Source organism: Zophobas morio, unplaced genomic scaffold, assembly GCF_036711695.1.
Source record: "Zophobas morio isolate AGI-343-1 ecotype UQ-CSIRO unplaced genomic scaffold, CSIRO_AGI_Zmor_V1 ptg000005l, whole genome shotgun sequence".
In the NCBI taxonomy this organism is placed as follows: Eukaryota; Metazoa; Arthropoda; class Insecta; order Coleoptera; family Tenebrionidae; genus Zophobas; species Zophobas morio.
This window is the reverse complement of record NW_026972110.1, coordinates 8,694,768-8,717,240: the sequence shown is the minus strand read 5'-3', so window position 1 is coordinate 8,717,240 and position 22,473 is coordinate 8,694,768. Positions and strand designations below refer to the sequence as shown.

Sequence of the window (22,473 nt, the reverse complement as noted above, 5' to 3'; positions counted from 1 at the left end):
GTTTAACAAGTAAAACAAGCTTTAAAATATTAAACTTAAACACTGCTGATAACTGAAAACTTGAAAATTGTGATCGCTTTTCGCCGATTCGATCGAGCATTGGCAAGTTATTTCGTAAAATATTTATACCCCTGTGTTTGACAGTAAACATGCAAGCAGTGGCCTTATCACGTACAAATAATTACCCTTATAAGATTAACCGCCGACCTTTTCGCTATGGTTATCTAACAAGTTTTATAAGAAAATCAATTCCTTGGCTTGTCAGTGAGTCAACTGCAGGTAAACATCTGAGACCAAGCCAAACTAAACTTAACCTCCCATTCCTGTGTTTGGGTAACCATTAACTAAACGACATCGCATTGTCTGCTCGTCGCAATTTAAAATACATTTTGTGGAAACGGCAAATGTGACCACAGCAATTAATCCCTTTTAGTCCCACGACTTTAGAGGAAACAATGTAAAGCAGGATCTCTCATGCAATAATCAATTTAATAGAAAACAAATAAAACACAAATAGAGACAGGGTGTCACTAAATTTTCTAGAGGTCAAATAAAATTTCTTTCATTTTTACAAGTTAATTCCATGTTGTTTACTTAACAATTATTTTATCGTAACAAATAAATATGTATAAATTTTTCTATGAAATACACAAATTTGATAAAAATATGTTGATTTTGGAAAACAAAACGCTTAAATTATATTTTCATAAACTTAAGACCCTGCTTTTACTGTAGGTCCTCTAAAAATGTTTTGTATATTAATAATAATTCATTTATATATATAGGATATCAGAACAATTTTCACAATTCTTCTAACAAATGCTTGTGTTATATATAATCGTTATTACCATAATTAAATGGGAATTGACGTATTTTGAAATTAATTTTTATAACGGAAACCTGATCTGATGGTGCACAATAAACTTAACTTAAATACATTGAATTAATAATTAACAACATTGTCACAATGTAAGTTTAATCTTACGATTGCAAGATCTTTACATATTAATTAAAAAAACAATTAACTCTTACTCTCCCTTACAAAAATAATTTTGTAAGCACTTAATTATTTTTTATGAACTGCCCAGAGAAACTGATAAAATATAGAGCCAATTAAACTATATAAAATAAGTTGTTATAACCTGCCTACATACAACTAAATTCTATTTTCAAAATGTTTTAGAAATCATTAACGCAAAAAGTGGTATAACACAAGTGAGCATAGATTTTTTATCCGCTCGCGACGATCAATCACTTGGTGGAACACTTCGTTTACTAAATTTTTCGCTTGTCGATAAAGTCCATCTTTATTCCCTTGTAACGTAAATTGCTATTTACATGGGTTTTAAAAAGATTTATGTGATAAGATAATATATTTTTTCAACAGACACATCAAAAATTTCGTGATTTTTGTACATTAAACAGTGTTTTTATATTTATTTTATACATTTGGTTACTTTAATGCAAACTGGCAACATGTAAAATCTATACGAATTTGAAGCAGATTTTTTGAAAATCACTCACTAATAAAGGAACTCAATCCCGTATTTGTTTATATTTTTGCCATTTAAATTTACTGTGGTAGAATAGATGTTAAGCTTAGAAACTACCACAGAAGCTAAGAGATATATTAGGTAAGTTTAGCGTTCTGTATACTATATAAATTTCCTGACTACTGAAGGACAATGCATTCCCCAAATTCAGTTTCTTCGAGAGCTTATCAAACTCTATTTTTTACTATGATCTCTATATCAAAAAATTCTGTTTCAAGTAGAATGTCCGTCGTTTGCCGTTTGAATCGATTTTTAGTAGACAAATAATCTCCCAAACTACTGGACCGATTATTGTCAAATTTTGTATGTGTTTTAGGAGTATCGTGTGGATGGTAACATGCTAACCAAAATTTGTTTAATAGTAATCATTCCCACCAACAATTTGATAACGTCTGCTCATTATAATGTGAAGTTCAGGTTATCTAAATTTTATTAAATTTCTGTTCATATAGATATAGTTCAATTTTGTGGATACAACTAAAATCAAAACTAAATATAAAAATGACATTTTAAATTGATAAGAAGGGAAATAAAAATAATTTAAGATAGAAGTGATAACGCTGCTAATCCAAAAGGTAATAATAATATTATGAACATATAAATCTATAGTGTGATTACCATGAATAAATAAAGATTTAAGAAAAATACCTAAAAATAACACTCGTCTGTCTATTAAATTATGTTAGTGAAGCCATTGTTATTATAATTTTTTTTTTATTTATTTGAATTCTTATTTTAATATAAAGTTGTTTGACACCAATGACTAATGGAGCATCTATTTTTGAAACTAATATAATTATTTCATTTATTTTGTTTTTCTAAAAAATCAGATCAAACAATTTACTAAATTTTACGTAAAGTGGCACCAGCGGGCAACGTTAGTCCGAAAATTATCATTTTTTTTAAGAAAAATTGTAATTAAGAATATTAAAAAAGGCTAATTTTTACATTTTTTTTTGAAAATCAAAAAAATAAGAAAAAAATTAAATTGTAATTCTACAATATATTTTTTCAGTTGTTTTTTTAAGCAATGAATTAACGTATTCACGCAGGCTATTATTCTCCATTTGCAAATTTAATATCGTTACTTTTAGCTAGTAAATAAAAAAGTTATTCGAGGTGTCCCCTTTGAGCTGACTCACCCTGTACAATTGAATGTTTGAGTGTATAGGTAAAAATTGTATGAATGCCTCACGATTGTACCGTATGAGTTTTTAAATTTATGCTCTAGTTGGTCATGACGTCAGCAGTAATAAATAGTTCATGTAAGCGTCATGGCCAACTATAACAGAAATTTAAAAATCACTCGATATTATTTCTATATTTCTATACTATCTGGTTTTTCAACCCACTTGCGCTTCATAACATTTAATCAATTGTCGAACCTTTTCAATTTTCATGTCAAAATTACTTAAGTTTGCTAAAATCGTAGTTAACAAAATATGGTTACACTTTTACCAAAACTTAAACAAGAGCCGGTTTTTCAGTAGCGAAATTTAAGTTGTGTAGGAATATCCGGTATGGTTCGGGAAAATTCTTCTTAACTAACGAATAATGCACTCATAACGTATAATGTGCAATATATTAAAAAAAAAACTAACAAAACTGCTTAAACGGTTAGCCACATGAAAACGTTGCGCGTCGCTTGGTCTTTTTCGAGCGAATGGTGTCTTCCGATTTTTTCGGTTGGCAGAACCGTTACACCAACTAGCGGGAATTTTAAATTCTACTCTTACAGCTCGGCCAACCTGACCAATGATCGACCTCGATCACTTCTTAATTAATTACAACTTAACACCTAAATACAAGAATTCAACCAAAATGAACACATCGCTAATAATAATACATAAGTAATGCTAATAAAAAGTCATAATGTCTTAAGTATTGATTAATCGAACTTACAAAACCACAACATAATCATAAAATCATAAGATTCGCTACATCATAACTTCAGTCGAAACATAATCCAACATAATAATACATAAGTAGAAGTAGACATAAAGTTTATCACATAAAAGACAAAACACCTTAAAACATACTACCTAATCATACATTAACAGTAAAACTCATAATTAAATCTAAATTAAATGCGATTAATGAGATAATTAATCAACAGGCAAAGTTGAATTTGAATTCGATTGCCAGGGTTTCATTCTACCAGCCTCAAATACCCCTTCGAACGGAATTTGGGTTATTTGAAAACCCTCAATGTCCTTTATTAAATATCTGTCATGCGACAAACATTTGGCAACCACATAAGGACCACGATACTTAGGTAAGAGTTTTTTATTAACTCCAGGGGTTACGTCGGTGTTAATAATCATAACATAATCACCTTCCTTGTAACTCTTTGGAGCCTTATGTCTTCCGTCAAAATTTGTTTTGTTTCTCTCCTGACTGGCAACAATGCTGTCAGCTGCATTTCTTCTCAAGGTCTGTAAATCTCTCTCTCTTTCATCCAAAAGTTCCAGATAAACACGTAATTCGTCTCTTACTTTTCCCCTTTGATCTACTCCGAATAATAATTGACTTGGTGTATTTTTAATGCTTTTATGCAACGTATTGTTAAGTGCATATTCTACTTCGTGTAACACAGTGTCCCACTTATTAGTGGCAGGAGAAATCTTTGCTAACATCGGCGTAATGTCCCTATTACTCCGCTCGATTTGACCGTTAGCTCTTGGTGTACCAGTAGCAATCAAGTTTAACTGAATACCTCTAGATTCTAAAAATTCCTTAAAAATAGCAGATTTGAAGCATGAGCCTCGATCACTAATGACTCGAATTGGTTGGCTATAAGTCGTAAAATAGGTTGACAGATGGTTACACACTTCGTTAGCATTAGTGGTTTTACAAGGGTACAACTTAATAAATTTCGAAAATCCATCTATTACTTCAAAAATGTATTTATAGCCACGAGGTGTCTTTTCTAAGGGGCCATAATGGTCTACATGTATCTGCACAAATGGTGTTTCGCCTTTTGGAATATTATGTAGTTCTCCTTCTTTTTTACCAAACTGCGGACTATAAACTATACACTTTAAACAGCTCGCAATGTATCTTTTGACTTTGTCTCTCATCATAGGAAACCAATATGTTCGGGTAATGAGATCAATAACTTTATCGATTCCTACGTGCCCAATATCGTCATGATAGAGTCTCAAAATGTGCGTTTCCATGTTTTGGGGCACAATAAATAAAAGTTTGCCTTTATGTTTTCGGTAAACCAATCCATTTCTTGCCTCGTAATTTGGCAGTTCTCCTTTCTCTAGCGAACTCGAAATTTTCATTATAGCTGCATCTTGTGTTTGCTGAATGGACATATTTTGCTCAAAAGTATTCTCTTCCAAAATTAAAATATTATGACATCTACTAAACGCGTCCACATGTTTCATTTTACTGCCTGATCTGTGCTCCATCGTAAAATCGTAAGACTGTAATGTCAACGCCCATCTAGAAATTCTGGGGTTTATATCTCGTTTGTCCAAAGTTAATTTAAGACTATTGCAATCGGTTACAACTTTGAAAGGAATACCATATAGGTAAACATGAAATCTTTTTAACGAATAGATAATGCAAAGGCATTCCAATTCGTAGCTATGATATCGTGATTCTACATCGGTTGTTCTTTTACTAAAATAGGACACTGGATGAAATTTGCCATCATCTTGTTTCTGAAGCAAACAAGAACCAAAACCTTGTGCTGAAGCATCACAATGTAATTGAGTCTCCGCATTTGGCGAATAAATGGATAAAACTGGTGCTGAAATTAGCTGATCTTTCAACTGATTAAATGACTTTATCTGCTCTTGCCCAAATACAAAAGGTGTTGACTTTTTTAGTAAATCATATAAAGGTTTAGCGAGTATCGAGAAATTCTGTATAAATCTTCTAAAATAACTTAGTAGGCCTACAAAACTGTGTACTTCTTTGATATTTTTAGGAACTGGGTATTCTAATACAGCTTGAATATGTTCTTTGCAAGGAGAAACCCCATTCAAATCAACCGAATATCCTAAATAAGTGATAGAATACATTAAAAAGACACATTTATCCAGTCTTAATTCAAGCAGGTTATTTCCTAGTAGCGTTAACACTTCTTTTAAAATACTTAAGTTTTCGGCAATCGTTTCCGTCGCTATTAAGATGTCATCCAAAAATATGCACACCTTATTGTCTAAAATCAACTTCTTAAATATCTGATTTATACACCTCATAAACATTGATGGGCTGTTGCACCATCCAAATGGCATATACAAATATTCATACTGGCCTAAAGGACTAATAAACGACATATACTTAGTCGATGCCTCAGATAATTTAATCTGGTGAAAAGCACTTCGCAAATCTAACTTGGTGTAATATTTTTTTCCTTTCAATTTGTCAAGTTGATCATTTATCAAGGGTAATGGAAATCTATCTCTTTCACAGATTTTGTTGAGTTGCCTAAAATCCACACATAATCTAAAATCTCCCGTTTTCTTTTTGACTAATATAATAGGTGAAGCATACGGCGAAGAACTTTCCTTAATAATACCTTGATCAAGTAGGGAATCAATTAGCTTTTGTAGTTCTCTCAATTCAAACTGAGAGAGTCTTCGAGGTTGGTAATTGAAGGGCTTGTGGTCAGAAACCACCTTGACTTCGACTTCAAACTCAGTATCTGGTTTGGTAGGTTTAGTACTGCATGCATATTCATCTACTAAGTCCTTAACAGCTAAAACAGTGGTGTGATCTAAGTCTTGATTAATTAACAAATTTGTTTCTGATTTCGTTGCATTGCAATCGATCAACATTAAGGTATTAAATTCATTAGACACTTGAGATCCTGTTTGACAAATTTTTAGACCGTTATCGAAAGTAATTCGAACTTTATCTGAATGAATAAAGTCCCTACCTAAAAGAACGTCTGGGTGCATAGTATTATCAGGTACGACATGTAATAATAGTTCTACCGGTATTTCCTCTACTTTACACAATGTTTTGTATACACCTAGCACTGTTAACTTTGACAAATTTATCCCTGTAAAATCCTTAACAACATATTGTTCGTTAAAATTGCATGGTGGTACTAAACTAGACTTAATTAAGGAAATGGGACTCCCACTATCAAACATAGCCCTTAATTGTAACGAGTTCACTTGACGATGCTCATTCATTATATTTATGCACATAACAGCCATATCAGGTGGAATTAAATTATTTGGTGTATGAATAACATGGGTACCACTAGTACCTGGCACTCCAACTAGTGACTTACGTTTTAATGGACAGTCTTTAACCATATGACCTGCCTTACCACATTCATAACAGGTTCCGCGCTCCCTCTTTGGTTTTGGACACCTAGCTGCAATATGGTCCAATCCATTGCAGTTAAAGCACTTCCGTACCTGGTTCGATGTACTTGCAGCTACCTTAAAAGGACGAGATGGTATTCGGGTCGATAATTTGTGGCCTGAAAGAGAAGCACTGGTCTTCATGCCCTTTACTTTCTCATAAACTTCCAGTTTCGCCTTTAGCTGCTTATATGTCCTGGCTTCATATAAAAACAGCTTTTGCTCCGAGTCATCTGGGATTCCATCTACTACATACTGAACTACCGCTTCCTCTTCAATAGCACCTCTCGCCGCCAACTCCTTCATCTTGAGCAAGTACTCTTGAAGATTTTCGCCCTTCTCTAGCTTTCGATTTCTCAATGCCTGGTGTAGTTGAGCACTATTTACTTTAGATGAAAATTCATCAAGGAGACAACGCTTCAATTGTTTCCAGGTGGTAATGCCTCTAACGCCCTGAATAAAAAGTTTCGCCAAACCACTTAGCGACTTCTTTGCAAAAACCAGCCGCTGCAAATCCGACCATCCCATTAATGTAGCTATATCTTCGAAGTCAGATACCCAGGTCTCTATTGGGTAGCTCCTGTCACCAGTGAAGGTCCGTAGTGAGTCTTCGAGATCTCTAAAGGTCATCATGAATTTCGGGGTATCTCTGCTTACTGCGGCATGACCTTGATTACTCAAAGCTTGACTCCGTACATCTTCCTCTTCATCCGATTCGTCTTGATCACTTTCTTCTTCCTGAACGTTTTCGTGGACCAGATTATCCAAATGTAATAAACTGCGACACACCCGTTGGACTAAAGCAGCTTGATCTCCAGCATAACTGATGCGTAAAATGTTGCAAGTGGAAATTAAATCAGCAACGCTTAAATTTTCGTTCACATAAGCAATTTTATTTCTAAATTCCTCTGAATTTTCGTCAAATCCAAACCCAGAAAATTCCCGTAATCGTCTGCGGTTGCGCCTCCCAGCATCTTCTTCAAAAATAATCCGGTGCAACGCCCTTACGGCACTCACCGACGCTGATTTGATGTTGTCACTAATATCCGCAATTTCCCCAAGCGTGGCCATGTCAGAATTATCAGAAATTCATAAACACCAAGTTCCAACGTAATAAAACAATGACCACTTAACGGACTTTCGCAGATTCTTGTAAAATTACCATAAAATCTGAGCTGTGCACATAACCCCACACCTGAAGTTGTAGGAATATCCGGTATGGTTCGGGAAAATTCTTCTTAACTAACGAATAATGCACTCATAACGTATAATGTGCAATATATTAAAAAAAAAACTAACAAAACTGCTTAAACGGTTAGCCACATGAAAACGTTGCGCGTCGCTTGGTCTTTTTCGAGCGAATGGTGTCTTCCGATTTTTTCGGTTGGCAGAACCGTTACACCAACTAGCGGGAATTTTAAATTCTACTCTTACAGTTGGTATCATTATTGGCCTTACCAGTCCAAAAAAGCATGTTCAAGAAACTAGATACTTTTATCAAATAAATACTCCTTAAAATATGCAACATATTATTCCCGAAAATTTGAGTATATATAGTATTGTTATTGTTAGTGTTACATTGCATCTATTTCAATAGATATACGTGTCCTTGCTAAAATGTTGATGATGTCATCACAAAATTTTGTAACTGAAAAACTCACTTGAAACACATATACAGCATGCTTCTTTATCTATACTTGACAGTTCACACATATTTATATTTATAACGTATAGAACAAAAAAATAAAATTCGAAAAATTATATTTTTTGATTCGTCTACACTTCAGGGACGATAGAAGTGTACATAACTTTAGTTCTACTTGTATGATCCTACTGTCAATTTTTTATTTATAAAGAATTCGAGAATATTTTTCCAACCAATGATGATTGAAACGAAGGATTTTGTAAGTTATATTTGAATGTTTTTTTTTTACTTTTTCAATTTAATAAACTTTTTATTTTCACTGAGATAACGTTCATACTGTTATTCTTTAGCAAAGACATTGTTAAGAAAAATAGGTAAAACATTTGGGTAAATCAGGTCTTCCAGAGATCTCACGGAATCAAAGTTTTCAAACTTAAAAAACACCATAGATTTTAAGTCAATTTTTATTGAAAATATGTAGCCATGTTTAGACTACTGGGTTTTGTCTTCCAGTACGATTCCGAAATATCCACTGTAGTTGGAAGGCATTGAAATTTCCCATCTTCCTTGGTAACGTTCTTCAATCATTGCAATATTTGGATAGGAAAGATCTGCATCCTAACAATACCCCTATTTTCTGGAAACAACTTAGTGGAAATGTAATAAATGTATCTTAAGCGAATTAAAATAGCCAATAACATTTTAAATAAACAATGAATTTTTTCCGATTTCGCTGTCAACTGACTGATTTCATGGTTTTAGAGCCAATTTATAGAAGCTCAATTAAATTTTTAATGCGGTAATAAACTACCACGTGACAGACTCTAAGCCAGCCAGATGTAGTTAAACGCTAAATATGAAACTTTTCCTGAAAGGTGGATAGGACGAAGGGGCAGTTGAATGGCCAGCTAACCTCACTTGACTTTGTTTATGAGGTTATGTAAAAAATCGAGTTTATGTTAATAGACCACAAAGCATGGAAGAACTCCAAGAAAGAATATTAAATGTGATTGCCGATATTCCTCCTAATATTCTAACAGATTATTTGAAAACTTTATGTAACGTATTTACTATTGCCAAGAAGTAAATGGAGAACATTTCTAACATCTGTTGTAAAATTATTGTTTTTCAAATGTTAATTTGATTTTCTTCTCAATCATGCAATTTTTTATTTAAATTTTTCAAAAAATCATTAAATCGAAGTATCGTTATTTCTAGAATATTTTGTAAATTATTTGAAAACACTTATTATTTCAGTTTATGTACCCTCAGCTCTATCATTTTTACAATGACTGGGCACTAGTAGTTATAATTTTTGAATAAGGTGTCCTACGCCAGAACTAATGACAGGTGACAATATTGTCAAGGCTAGCAACGATTTTCTGATTTTCAGTATTTTTATTTTGACAATTTATTTTACCATGTTGGGAAAAAATAAAATGCACTATTTAAAAACGGAACATTTGACTACTCGTGCTATTTAAAAAAAAACAAGTTAGCCCTGCATCGCAAAAACAAATGAAGTATGAAATTTGGAAAAATTGTAGAAAATAGAACTTAGTATTCCTAGAGACAGCCCAAATTTCAAAAAGATTCAACAAACTATTCTTGCGATATTCAACTGCTTCCATACTTACTAGCTACCCTGTATAACAGAAATGGGATGAAAGATCTCACTAAAAATCAAATGACTGTGCTCAGGAGACCTCAAAACGTAAAGATCAGCCTCATTACCCAAACTAAAAATAAATTTTAGACCCAAACTCCCTCTACCACAACCCATTTCTCTGTTCTTCGGAAAGCAGATTCTAAAAAAAATAAACACCTCACCTTGACCCAGAACGTCGGGTAAATTACGGCACTTATGTAAATTTTCGTCGCAGCTATTAGCCCATGCTCGTTGATCCCTAATAATGAATTACCCTTAATAATCGTTGGTTGCTGTTCCAGCAAGCATACCGGCGGTGGGTGTGCAGTTCTCTGGTGCCTCATTTCACACGCGCAGGCGAGCGCGTGCGGCCGTGTCTCAGTGTGTGCCAGGACGTGGAGCAGCAGTGCCCATACCTGTTACCGGGGGACTGGACGAACCAAACCGTTCCGCCAGGGGAGACGGCTCACCCCACGCCACAGTACGCCGGGGAACCCACCTTCCTCTGTCTCGGTACGTATCGTAAAAAACACGCAATAAATTCAACATTTTTATTGTTTGTGGTACGATTGCGCCTCTGATATTGCGTTAGAACAAAGTTGTATTACCAAATGGGTAAACTACTTGGGGGCGTACGTATGTACACAACACTGTTTCTTTTTTGTTATTACTAAATAAACTTACGGAGGTTATTCAGAAAAGACCGGGACTGATGCCTCTCGGACTTGTAGATAGAAACTGCGAAAGTTTCGTAACTTAACGTTACGAAGCGACTAATATTTCGCCGTTTTCTTCATCCCTTAAATTCGCTTTGTTGGAATTAAAACAGGCAAAAGAAAGGTTTGCAATAATAAGATAAATATTCAGTGAATCCTGTTTTACCGTATTCGCATGTTTTCGTTGATCAGAATATAAAGGCACTCCTGTTGCAATTCAAAAAAGAAATAGCATATAAATGGTTATTTATTATTGTTGACACAGATTCACTTTTGCACGTGTGTTGCTTATTGTTCTTCGTTAGACAGCAGTAAGATCTACACACACTCTATTATATTACCATAAAGATAATAATAATGAACTTTATTAGGCAAAACCTCCAGTGAATCTATTATACAATATATTCACACTGCATTATTGTTACAATTTAATTGTACGTAGAGATACTGTAAAGTTGTTGTTTTCACTTCGTAACATCCTCGCCAATGCGGCATTTGGTGCTAAAAACCGGATTACTTCGTAACAATCTTGCGGGGCAATTAATACAAAATAAACTTAACAGTTCTGAGCAGTTTATACTACTATTTTATGTACACAAAATACTTCTAATTTGTTAGTCGGTATATTCATCATTGTTAGAACACATTTCCAAGCACAGCAACACAGAAATTTATTTTGAACTTTTTCAGTCGTTCTGATATAATTATCTAATTAACAAATTTTGATGTCTATACTATACTTGTATATTCAAGAATAGAATGCATTGCACAGGCTGTCCCAGATAAAAATTCTCGGCCTTAGGTCTTGAAATTCTATAAACGCCATTGATTTTAGCTTAAACGGGAAGTTTAATTTGGTACGTCGCAAATATGACATAAATAAACCCCAATATTTTTGTTGCAACGGATATAAATTTCTAACGTATTTTGATAGATAACGCACTTACGATTACAATTATATAAAATACTTTTGTATTTATTTCCTTTTCAGACTATAAAAAAAATAAAACTTATGAATATAAATAAATTGAAATTGAATTATTTTCTAAACGGTTAGGAAGATCTGTTTCAACAGCAGTCATATCAGCATATAGTCTTTGCCATTTATATTGAAACACCACTTGTTAATCGTAAATTTGGCAACGTTCATATTCAGACTATTTTCTAACTAAAAGCCGTTGTCAATCAACCGAAAGGTGTCACCAATTGCTAAATTTTAAGCAAAATCAACAGGTGGTGTTTCAATAGAAATGGCAAAGACAATATGATCGCACTGTCGCCCTTCACACTGAACAAAAGTTATAGACACAAATATCCCTAATTTAATTTTTTTAATTTTGTAATTTACGCGAGAATCGCAAATATAGTAGACAAAATCTTTTATGTATCAACACAAAAATAAATCTAATGGCCTTAGATCTGAGCTGCGAGCTGGCCATGAAATAGGACCCCCAATTGTCAGCCAATTTTCGTAATTAATGTTTCCAGAATTAAAAAATTCAACCATTTTCGACATCTAGAATTTTCCTTTTAAGGTAAAGGAGCTAAAGCTCACAAATTTTTAAATCATTCTTTTCTGAAAGATCTTCAGTCTCTCATTTGGCAACATAATTCTCGAGATCTATCTTTTACTTTAGATACACTATATTACCAGATGTAAGAGGAAAGTTGTAATTTGAGAGAGGGAGAACTATTTTGCCCAAAATTTTAAAGTCCACTAGTTATAGATATCTCTTACTTAATGGTAGAAAAATTCTACGCGAACAAAAACATGTTATGGCATCAGAATTCTAACGAAATAGTTATTTACTTTACCGCCGAAAGTAGCATGCTACTCGCCTTTGGCGTGAGTAATGTACATAATTTTTTGTACTTCTTTTCTAAAATTAATTTTTTTAAGAAATAATAATTTTAATTCAGTGGTGCTAATCCTAAATTCATTAGGTAAATATACCCCAAATATTACAATCAAAAGTCGCACAAAAATGCATTTTTTACCATTTTAACTGAAATTGCCGAGCTATAACATTAGGACAATATTTTTTTTTATATATCAGTCATTAATTTTGAACGTTAATGAATTTTATAATTGCAGTTTGTCCTTTGAGGCTCTAGGTCTTGCAAGAAAAATTGCGACTCGCTAATGTCATATACTGTTTGTCATTTTCAGATATGGCAGTACAAAATAGTATATTGTTTTATTGGGAGCAAAAGAGTTAGTTTTCGTGGTGAGTCCTGTCAGTTTGACAGCATTACAGACGAGGCACGAAAAGACACTTTTGCTCCTAATAAAACTATTACCATAAACATATAAATGAACAATCTCCGAGGAGAAATAAGGGGCAATTCTGAATCAAACTTGTTAAATTTAAAGGGTGTTAAATTGCAAATTTTCAAAGTAACGAGTTAAATTCGTAAATATGATTGGCTGTTTATTTTTTAACAACCTTTAAATTTTAACAGGTTTGATTCAGAATAAAGTTGTCAATTTATGGTCGGAATCACTTTTGAAACGCACGCCCGAAATGTGACAAAATTATTGTAAACACTGCGAACAATTACTTTATATCTGAAAAAACATATTAGTAATTTTTCGGTGTTTAATGTTCCTCTACACGATATTTCGGTAGGGGGTTCTGAGTCAGGATCAGATTTTGATTATTCATTTTCAGAAATTCAATACTTTTTAGTAGAATAATCTTTGTGAAATTTGTTATTTCTTTCTTTGGTTGAGATATGTTCTACGAGGACTGCAACATAAATATACACATATATGTTTCACTTCATTTAAGTTTTATATGTGAGTATTGGATCTAATCTATTTAAAAGTAGTGCAATTGTACATCTGTCGCCATGACTTATTATCATTATTATTATTATTATTGTAGATAAGTTGGCTAACAGACCTAGATCCAATTATAAGCCAACATAAAAGAAGCATCTTAAACGTTCCAAGTAGCTAGAAGGATTACTACTGGTTCCTTATTAGAAAGTAATTAAGATGCTCCTTGTTGTTAAGGAGTATTCAAGGCATAGATGAAGCGGAAATGTTTACTAGATATCGTAATTGAGAACCGAGAAGGGATTGCGTGTGTTCGTATAGAAGATGTCAACATCTGTGGCTGAATAAATGTTGACGATTTGATGGAATGGTGACGTTATCAGAATATTTCTTTTCGGTGTATCACAATGCAAAAGACAGTGTTTTCTAGAATTGAAATAATAATTCATATAATATAATAATAATTTATAATATATGTATACAGTTTAAACTAATGCAACACACGCTACGCTATGTATGCGTCACATTTTCAGTGTACTTAATTAAGCTTCCCTTCCAAGCTAAAATCATTGGGGTTTACAGAATTTCAATATTTCTATCCGTTCTCAACATATGTATAAAGCCGCGGAATTATTTTTTCTGGGACGTCCTCTTTAACAATATAATTTACATATTTGGACGCAGAACTGGCTTAATACACGTGTTATAAAACCTTCTTAGTAATTTGTTAAAGATCATTTGGATGTGAGGGACAAAACCAAGTTTTGAATCGAATAATAATTCTAAACACGTATTTCTCACACCACAGATAAATTTACATTATCTATTTTCTAAATGTGCTCAACAAATGAACGGAATTTACCAAATTAATCTCGTACTATTTTTAGAAATCAATGTCGATATACATAGGTATATCATTAGCAAAACACCACTGGGAAGTATTCAAAACATTCGCGAAAAGAAGTAATTCTGAAAATTGAATAATATTAAAAATATCGTTAATAAATAATGAAAATAAATGTGCGTCACAGTGTGAACCTTATGGAACAGTTGAGAATATCGTGACAACTGTTTCTTACAGCTGATAAAACTTTTAATCGACTCCTTAATTTGATAATCACCATACCATAACTGACTCTTTCAAATGTGGGAACTAATTTTGCCGAAATTACATCTCATTCCACACAAGTAGAAGGCTTTAAACTGAGAATACCACGAAATGCTTCATTTTTAATGAAAAAAGATCAAAGTTAAAGTTAGAATATTACTCATTTTTATTTTAGAAAAATCAATGTTTTATTGTGTTAGTTTGCATAATCTGTTTTAAAATAATCATCAAGAGAACAATTATTATATGTTTTCCAAGCTCCTCCTGTGAAAACGTTTTTTCAAAAACAAAATAACTCAAAAAAAAAACATTTTTCATCACTAGCAGAACTAAATAATGCTAGTAGCCTCAGATTGTGATACTTTTTCCACTTACTATTTCTCAAAAGGTATTGCTGATCACTGATCAGTGAATAAATAACGATTAGGATGAGTCTAACTTGGTATAAGTATGTTCGGAGCAGGCTGTGTCATCAGAATAAGAAGTTAACAACTGTCATGTCGTATTTATGATATCAAAAAACAACACTAGGATCCGGTTTATATAAAATACTAGGCAACCTGCATGTTTTAACCAATGACACACTACACACAAAGACAAACTATATTATATGGTTCAAAAAACTCCTGCTCATGGAATACCAGTGTATGTAAAGTATGACAGATATAGAGTGAAAGTGCATGGAAAAGAAACAGGTACTTGCGCACACTAATTACCACCCTAATTCTAATTTTTTTGTCATATGGTATATAGTTATAAGTATTAAATTACAGGTTAATCGGTAATTACTGGGTATTATAACCCAATTTACTCAATTCATGCAAACACAAACACTTCTTCACAAGATACATCAGTTTTAAATTTTTAAATGAGACGCCTATGTTTTGAATCGATTATTTTAATGTTCTTTCTCCTTCCATCTGCCAAGCTTCACTTCATTTGACTGATGACTGTGTTAAAAATAACAAGCAACTTATGTGCAAATACGACGTTTTTATTTTAACAAATGCATCAAATGGATAAGATAAATCCCAAAATATATTCCTTACGTAAAATAAAATCGCACCAGAATGCAAACGCAGAATATTACGAACGTTAATTAAAATTATGGCAATATATTTTCAGAAGTTTTTATGTGATATATTTTTTCATTATTACCCATCAAATGAAAACAAAATGTAGCTTGTGGAAAGAGCAATAAAAATCTGACGTCACAGGTTACTACTAACTCTTCTTTTTTAAGTTAAATGTAGGCTGCCGTTGAAAATGTAACATGGGAAGTTCAACTTTAGAAATATCGTCGTATACCAAATGAATACTGAAATATCAGATTTTTCGTTTGCCGAATGCTGTCTTTGAGTCTTCAAGCGCGAAAGCTTCTCAACTTCCTCTTTATAGTTCACGTTTTAAGTTTATCCGGAATCGCTCTGATGTGGAGTATTTAATACATTTCTCGCTCTGCTTAAATGAAGCAGTATGTTAAACTTCCCAAATGAACCAGTTGCACTGACAGCGTTATAGATGAAAAAATATATGATCTGTAAGTTTCTCATTTATAGATTTATTTAATCTAGATCTTGTACTCACGTTCAGAAAACACCTACTTTCTTGCATCTTTTAAAAACCACTTAAGTGTTAATCGTCCTGCTTTTCGTAAAATTATTGTAATATTTGTTACTCTTAGCCTATGGTAAATTTTGTTATTTGTATGGAATCCTAAGGAAAAATATTTTCTTGTTTTTGAATTTAGCAATTAGTTGTTGGCAAATTTCAAGAATTTAAAATATTTAACACAAATCTTCTCTCGCATCTAAGGCACAATCAGTTCAGCATGCATGTTAGTCTATTGTATAATAAAGATTTATTTACAAACGTTTTTATTGTAAAATGTGTAACACAATCACTAACATAATCTTACCTTTTTCTAATAATTTCAAGAAAATTCAACGGATCATTTTTGAAATAATAAAAAATATATACAAATGTCGAGCCTTTGTATATTTTAATATTGTATTTACAGGCAATTTACAGGTTGTGTCGTCAAAACTTCCCTATCCCTAGTGTACAGTCGAACAAATTACAGCTTCGAAAAATTCTAAAATTTAACTTTGAAAGTTTTATATTTTTTGATGACCCTGTAAAGTACATGTAAAGAAGCAGGGCATCCATATGTTTTTAGTGAGTTTTAACAAAGACACGTATATCAGTTTGAACAGGTGCAGTGTAATACGATTAATAACAGTACTGTATCATCGAATTTTCGGGAAAATGAGATGGGTAATAAAACATGTCGCCACATTCATGCATTTTGTCGAGTCACCTTATATAAGCAATTCTAAAAAATATTAATGCACTGATAAACCACAACCACTCTAAATATTGTGTATTTAAAATGACGCCGTCGATTTTTTTTGGGAGGAGATAAATAGGTAAATTTTCATGAACAGTTGCTAACATTTTAGAGCATCGGTTTGGCAATTAAATTGCAAAATGTCGTTGTTATATAATTTTGATCTTTTTTTCCAAAAATCTGTATATCTAGGGTAATAACTCAAGATGAACTCGTAAATCACACATGCTGAAGTATTTATATGATTTTATAAAATTTAAACAACATTTATTCTGAAAATTTTTTAGATGACGTCATCAGCTTTTAAGAGGGTGGTAAATGGATAAAAGTTGATTTACCATGCTTCCGATAACCTTAATAAAACGTTTGCAAGATTTCAGAGTTTTCGATTTTGCACTTTCAAGTTAAATTGTAAAATGTTGTCATAATTTTTATTTTTAAAAACTCAACATGGATTCATAAACTACAAGTGGAGGAGTATTATGATGTACTGTTGTAAATTTTGGAGATGACATCATTCCGTTGTTGATGGGAATGAATAGCCAAATTTTGGTTAACGTTCTACCATCCACACGATATTCCTAAAATTTGACAACAATTGGTCTGGTACTTTCGGAGATTATCTATCTAATCAATATTGACATAGACAGATGGAAGCAAGAGATCTATTTTTTCGTACTCTAGGGGTCATGGAACGTCGAGAAAAGATAAAGCCAATCGCCCGATAGACCCGATTACAATACTTACTTAGTTTTCGCTACGGAAGTAAAAATAAGTGAATATACAAATAAGAAAAATTTAATACAAAACTAGTACAGTAGATATTAAAAAGTAAATAAAATAGGAATACCTAAAAATCAGCAACAACCCAAGAGAAATTTCCGTAAGAATGCACAAGAATCAGAATTACCCAGCACAATAAATTTAACAGTAGAAATATCGAGTACTGGTTTAAAAATAACTTTAGAATGGCTAACGAAAACTTTCAAGTATCCGTCACCATATAAAGACTAATACTAAATTCTAACTTTTATGCACTGCAATAAACACCGTTAAAATTAACTTAAACTTCCTTAACACTCGTTGTTAAAAAAGTTGGACACCAACATTAGAAAATTAGACTTAGATATACAATATTTAAAAATATTAAACTTCTGAATTTAAAAAAATGATGTATAGATATATTTATACAGATTTTTTTTCATCTGCTACCAGTGTTAGAACCTATTCTTTATAATTTTTAGTAAAGGCAGTCATTCTAATTAATTAATATAATCGATATAATGCAACGGTATCATAACGTTACCCCCTTGTACGAATTTTAAGGTAATTAAATTCCTAGAATAGGTACAGTTTATTTTTAAAATTTTTGCCAAATATTTCTTTTTTTGAAAGATGATTTTGAAATATGATCTACAACTCTTCTGCTAATTGACTTTAAAACCTTCAATAATAATAATAATAAAAAATGAAGCTACTGTGCCAAAAATTTCAATACTGTTTAGTGCAGAAAACACAGAGGCACATTTTTTGAAGTTTGAAGGCCTTGATACAATAAAAATTGTATTCTTATTAGAGTCAGTAAATTGTACAATTCATCTACCAATTATAAAGAAAAAAATATATAAAAACGAACTAAAGACATACTAAAAATTATTTTGTAAAAATATTTACTTATTTGTTAAATTTATTTTAATCATACTTAACTACTTACCAACCAAGGGGTAACGTATTGCCAAATATTCTAGTTTCAGTTTTATACACATATTTAAAGTAAAAATCTAAATAACTCTTCAACAAACGGATAAATAAGCGTAATATTTACCCTTTAAATTCAGATTTCCTTTCGTTCTGCGCCAATCTCTGAAGATTAAATAAATTATTTTTAACAAATAAAACCATTAAAAGAAACCACTTTGCGAACCGAACACACACTCACCAAAGTCAAAAATGTACTGTGCCAAAACGCATTTAATTTCGTTGCGCAACATAAAGTAACAAAAAGTTTCACCGCACTTCTTATCAGAGATTTTTTGTGAAACTTTTAATCGGCGCACCATAGACTAAATATATTATTGAAACGTTTTCTACCAATAAAGCAAAATTCTCAGGTTTTGTGGATAAACTGAATAATACAAAGGTCTGCTAAAATGTTTGGAAAATTGGTCCAAGGTTATTTATAATATTTATTTATATATTTTTGTTATGATAACTTCTATAAAATAAAAACTATAAATAATAGGAGTCACTTTATAAAATTTAAATGACGCTTACTAAAAAAAATGGAGGGCTATTTCCAAATTGTTGGTGGGGGTGTTTAACCAAATTCTGGTTAGCGTTATAATAGATATTTATTTTATTAGGAGTTTAAGTGATACTTTATGTGACGAGTATGGACGATTAAACGCCGAGCGATAGCGAGGCGAATTAAGTCCATACGAGTCACATGAAGTCACTTAAACTCCGAATGAAATACAATATTTTATTTTCAAACGATTAATTTTCTTTCGAAATGATTATTTCCTATCTTCTTGCGTCATTAAGGAATTGCCTTGATTTCACTCACCATGGTTACTATGGTTGACAACCACTATGATTTTCACATATTTATACTCCGGCGGAGTATAAATGTTTTATTTATACGCCGGCGGAGTATAAGTAGTGCTTATACGCCGCTCAAACACGGTGTCATAGAAATGACACTTACCCCGGTAAAAGCGTCATATAAGTGTCAGTTATATGACGTTTGAAAATAAAAATATTTTCTTATTTGATCGACTTTTATAATACACAGCACCAAACCAGGAAACAGTTGTTACCTGGTACACAGATAACTAATAAATAACAAATCTAGTTTTTTAAGAGTACAAGAAATTTCCTACCAAAAAAGACACAAAAAATAAGAATTTTTACACATCAAGCACGTAAGTTTGTATGAACTTTCTCAAAATGTTTACGTTTCATGCCTTTATGTGTAACATTTATGTCACATTCAGTTCCGTTGCATCATATTTCATCAAAAATTTAAATCAACTGTGTATGTGAGACGAATGTAAGAAACTGTTTTCACTATCCTTAGCTGGTAAACCTTCCAGAGAAAGTTTCGTTGATGTAGTCTACGTGGTCCAAACAATGTCAAACCATTCTCCAGAGACTATATATAGCTCGTGAAGTAGTAGTAGTAGCAGGTCTACAAAATGCTGTTTAGAGTTTTCGTTTTCCTCATTAATATTTTATCTCCTTGGAGGTCCCTATATTATTTTCTCTCGCATTTATATTTCCACAGTAAACGTAAAGTGCATCATTTGACTAAAGACTCCTAAATTCAGGCATGATAAATTAATGAGGGTGAGATCGCGGCATTCTTACGAACCAATTCACACTTAGCTTTTCATTTGGCTACAGTTTTCAAGACATTTTTGTTTGGCTACTGACAAAAATGTATTTTCGTGGTATTTAATGCAAGTGCTTTTAATTCAAAAACGCTAATTAAGCCTACGATATCCAGACGATTAGTTACACAGTCCGTTTTTTTTTAATTTTTTTCACTAATGTTAGTTGTAAAGAAAAATGTTCCAAGTTGCCTTTGACACATTTGTAATCAACAGCACCTGGAACAATCAATCTAATTAGACGGCATGAACGGTTAAAATTGAAATTCGTTTATTTGCTGCAAAATTTTATATGTTGATGTGATCGCTGGACATATTAAGGAATTTTATGCTTTTTCAACGGTCCATATAATGTTTGTCCTTGCGCAGAATGGTCGGAAGTAATTGATCGTACTATTATACATTTTATCAAGTCGTATCTGCAGAGGCAAATATTTTGTTGCTCTTCCTTGACTTTCCTGTTCTTAATTATATACCAAACTTTGTCGATTTGATGTTTCCTAAAAAATATTCTGTAATACATTAGAATGCCAGTTTTCCTGAAAAAATCTAGACGTAGAACCAAGACAAAGTGAGTTTATTAATTTTAGATACTTATTGATGCTTACTGAGCTTCGTCATCATTCCTCTGGTAATTAAAACGTAGCAGTTAACTCATTAACACATTCGTTTTTTTTGTCGATCTTTTTGTAGTCTGACTAGCCACAATATTATTGTTCTGCTGCATTTAATTATATCAAGATGTTAATTTCCACAGATTCACTTTATTACAAATTACTTCCCATTCCTTTTTAGTTTATTCTTCATTAACTCCTTTTCTTATTACGTTAGACGACGTGAAAACATAACATGGCGCCTATTTTAAATGTAATAGAACGAGATTGAGGTACAAAATGTAGGCATAAAAGTGATAATTTTCGCGTGTAATTCCTGTCACCGTATTTTTGCATTCCCGTGATGTTTTCTTTTGATTACACCTTATTTTTCTCCTTAACAAAGGTAGACACCACTATTTACATATTTGATTAACGGCGCTCTTCATGCTTCTCTTTTGTATCATTATCAGCAATCCGTCATTTTCTTTTGAACATGAAAATATAATCTGGATATTCGATTTGCATCACGCCTACGCTCTCCTCGAGAGCCCCACGACAAAGAACGTCTCCTCTAATAAGGGCAGGTTTTATTAAAACGATATTAAGGCGCAGGGTCGGATTTACCTACAAGAATTGAAGGCTTCTTTCCGGAGATAGAAGCATTCAGCAATTGCATGCATTTCAATTTGCGTACAATCAGGCTGCTGCAGTTAATCACGACTGTTTCATATTTTTTTACGACTCATACAGATTGGTCTGTTGTATAAAGAAAATGTAGGTCTTAGGAAATATAAATGTAGGTACTTTTAATCGTTCATGTTCATTATACTGATATTTGAACTCAGAAAGATTTAAATGAGAAAACTGTGTCGTTCCATAGACATTCATTAATAAATTTGATTTTAGAAAAAGTTTATGGTTTCGTCTGGGAAGAATTACTAAAAAAAACAGCAACATACGTAGTTAATAATAATTGTACATAATACCTACGATTCTGAGCTAAGACTCGGCTGTAGATTTTTAAAAGAGGTAGTTAATAGTTCTTATGAAAATTCAGTAACATTTTTAGAGTATGAAAAATTAGATCTCCAGTTTCTCTTTATTATTATTAGACAAATAATAATCTCCGAATGTAAGTTAGGAATATCGTGTAGATCGTAAAATGTTATCTAATATTTATCTGATCCTCTCCATCAAAAATCTGATAACGTCACCTCAAAATTTTGGATATTATGTATTTAAATTTTATAAAATAGCATAGAGCTGTACTTGTGGTTTATGAAACCGTATTAGAGGAACGCAATGTAAGTGGTTGGAGACGCGTCGTACTAATAAAGCGAATCCCCA

General features: G+C 32.3%; 1 protein-coding gene across 1 annotated transcript in view; it reads left to right on the top strand.

Annotated features, from left to right (window-relative positions):
- Mid1 overlaps positions 1-22,473 on the top strand; it is a 130,915-nt gene that overhangs the window by 99,368 nt on the left and 9,074 nt on the right. The window contains exon 2 of the mRNA XM_064046890.1: positions 10,485-10,695. Coding sequence (XP_063902960.1) covers positions 10,485-10,695 — 211 coding nt within the window. The remainder of the gene's footprint in view (positions 1-10,484; positions 10,696-22,473) is intronic.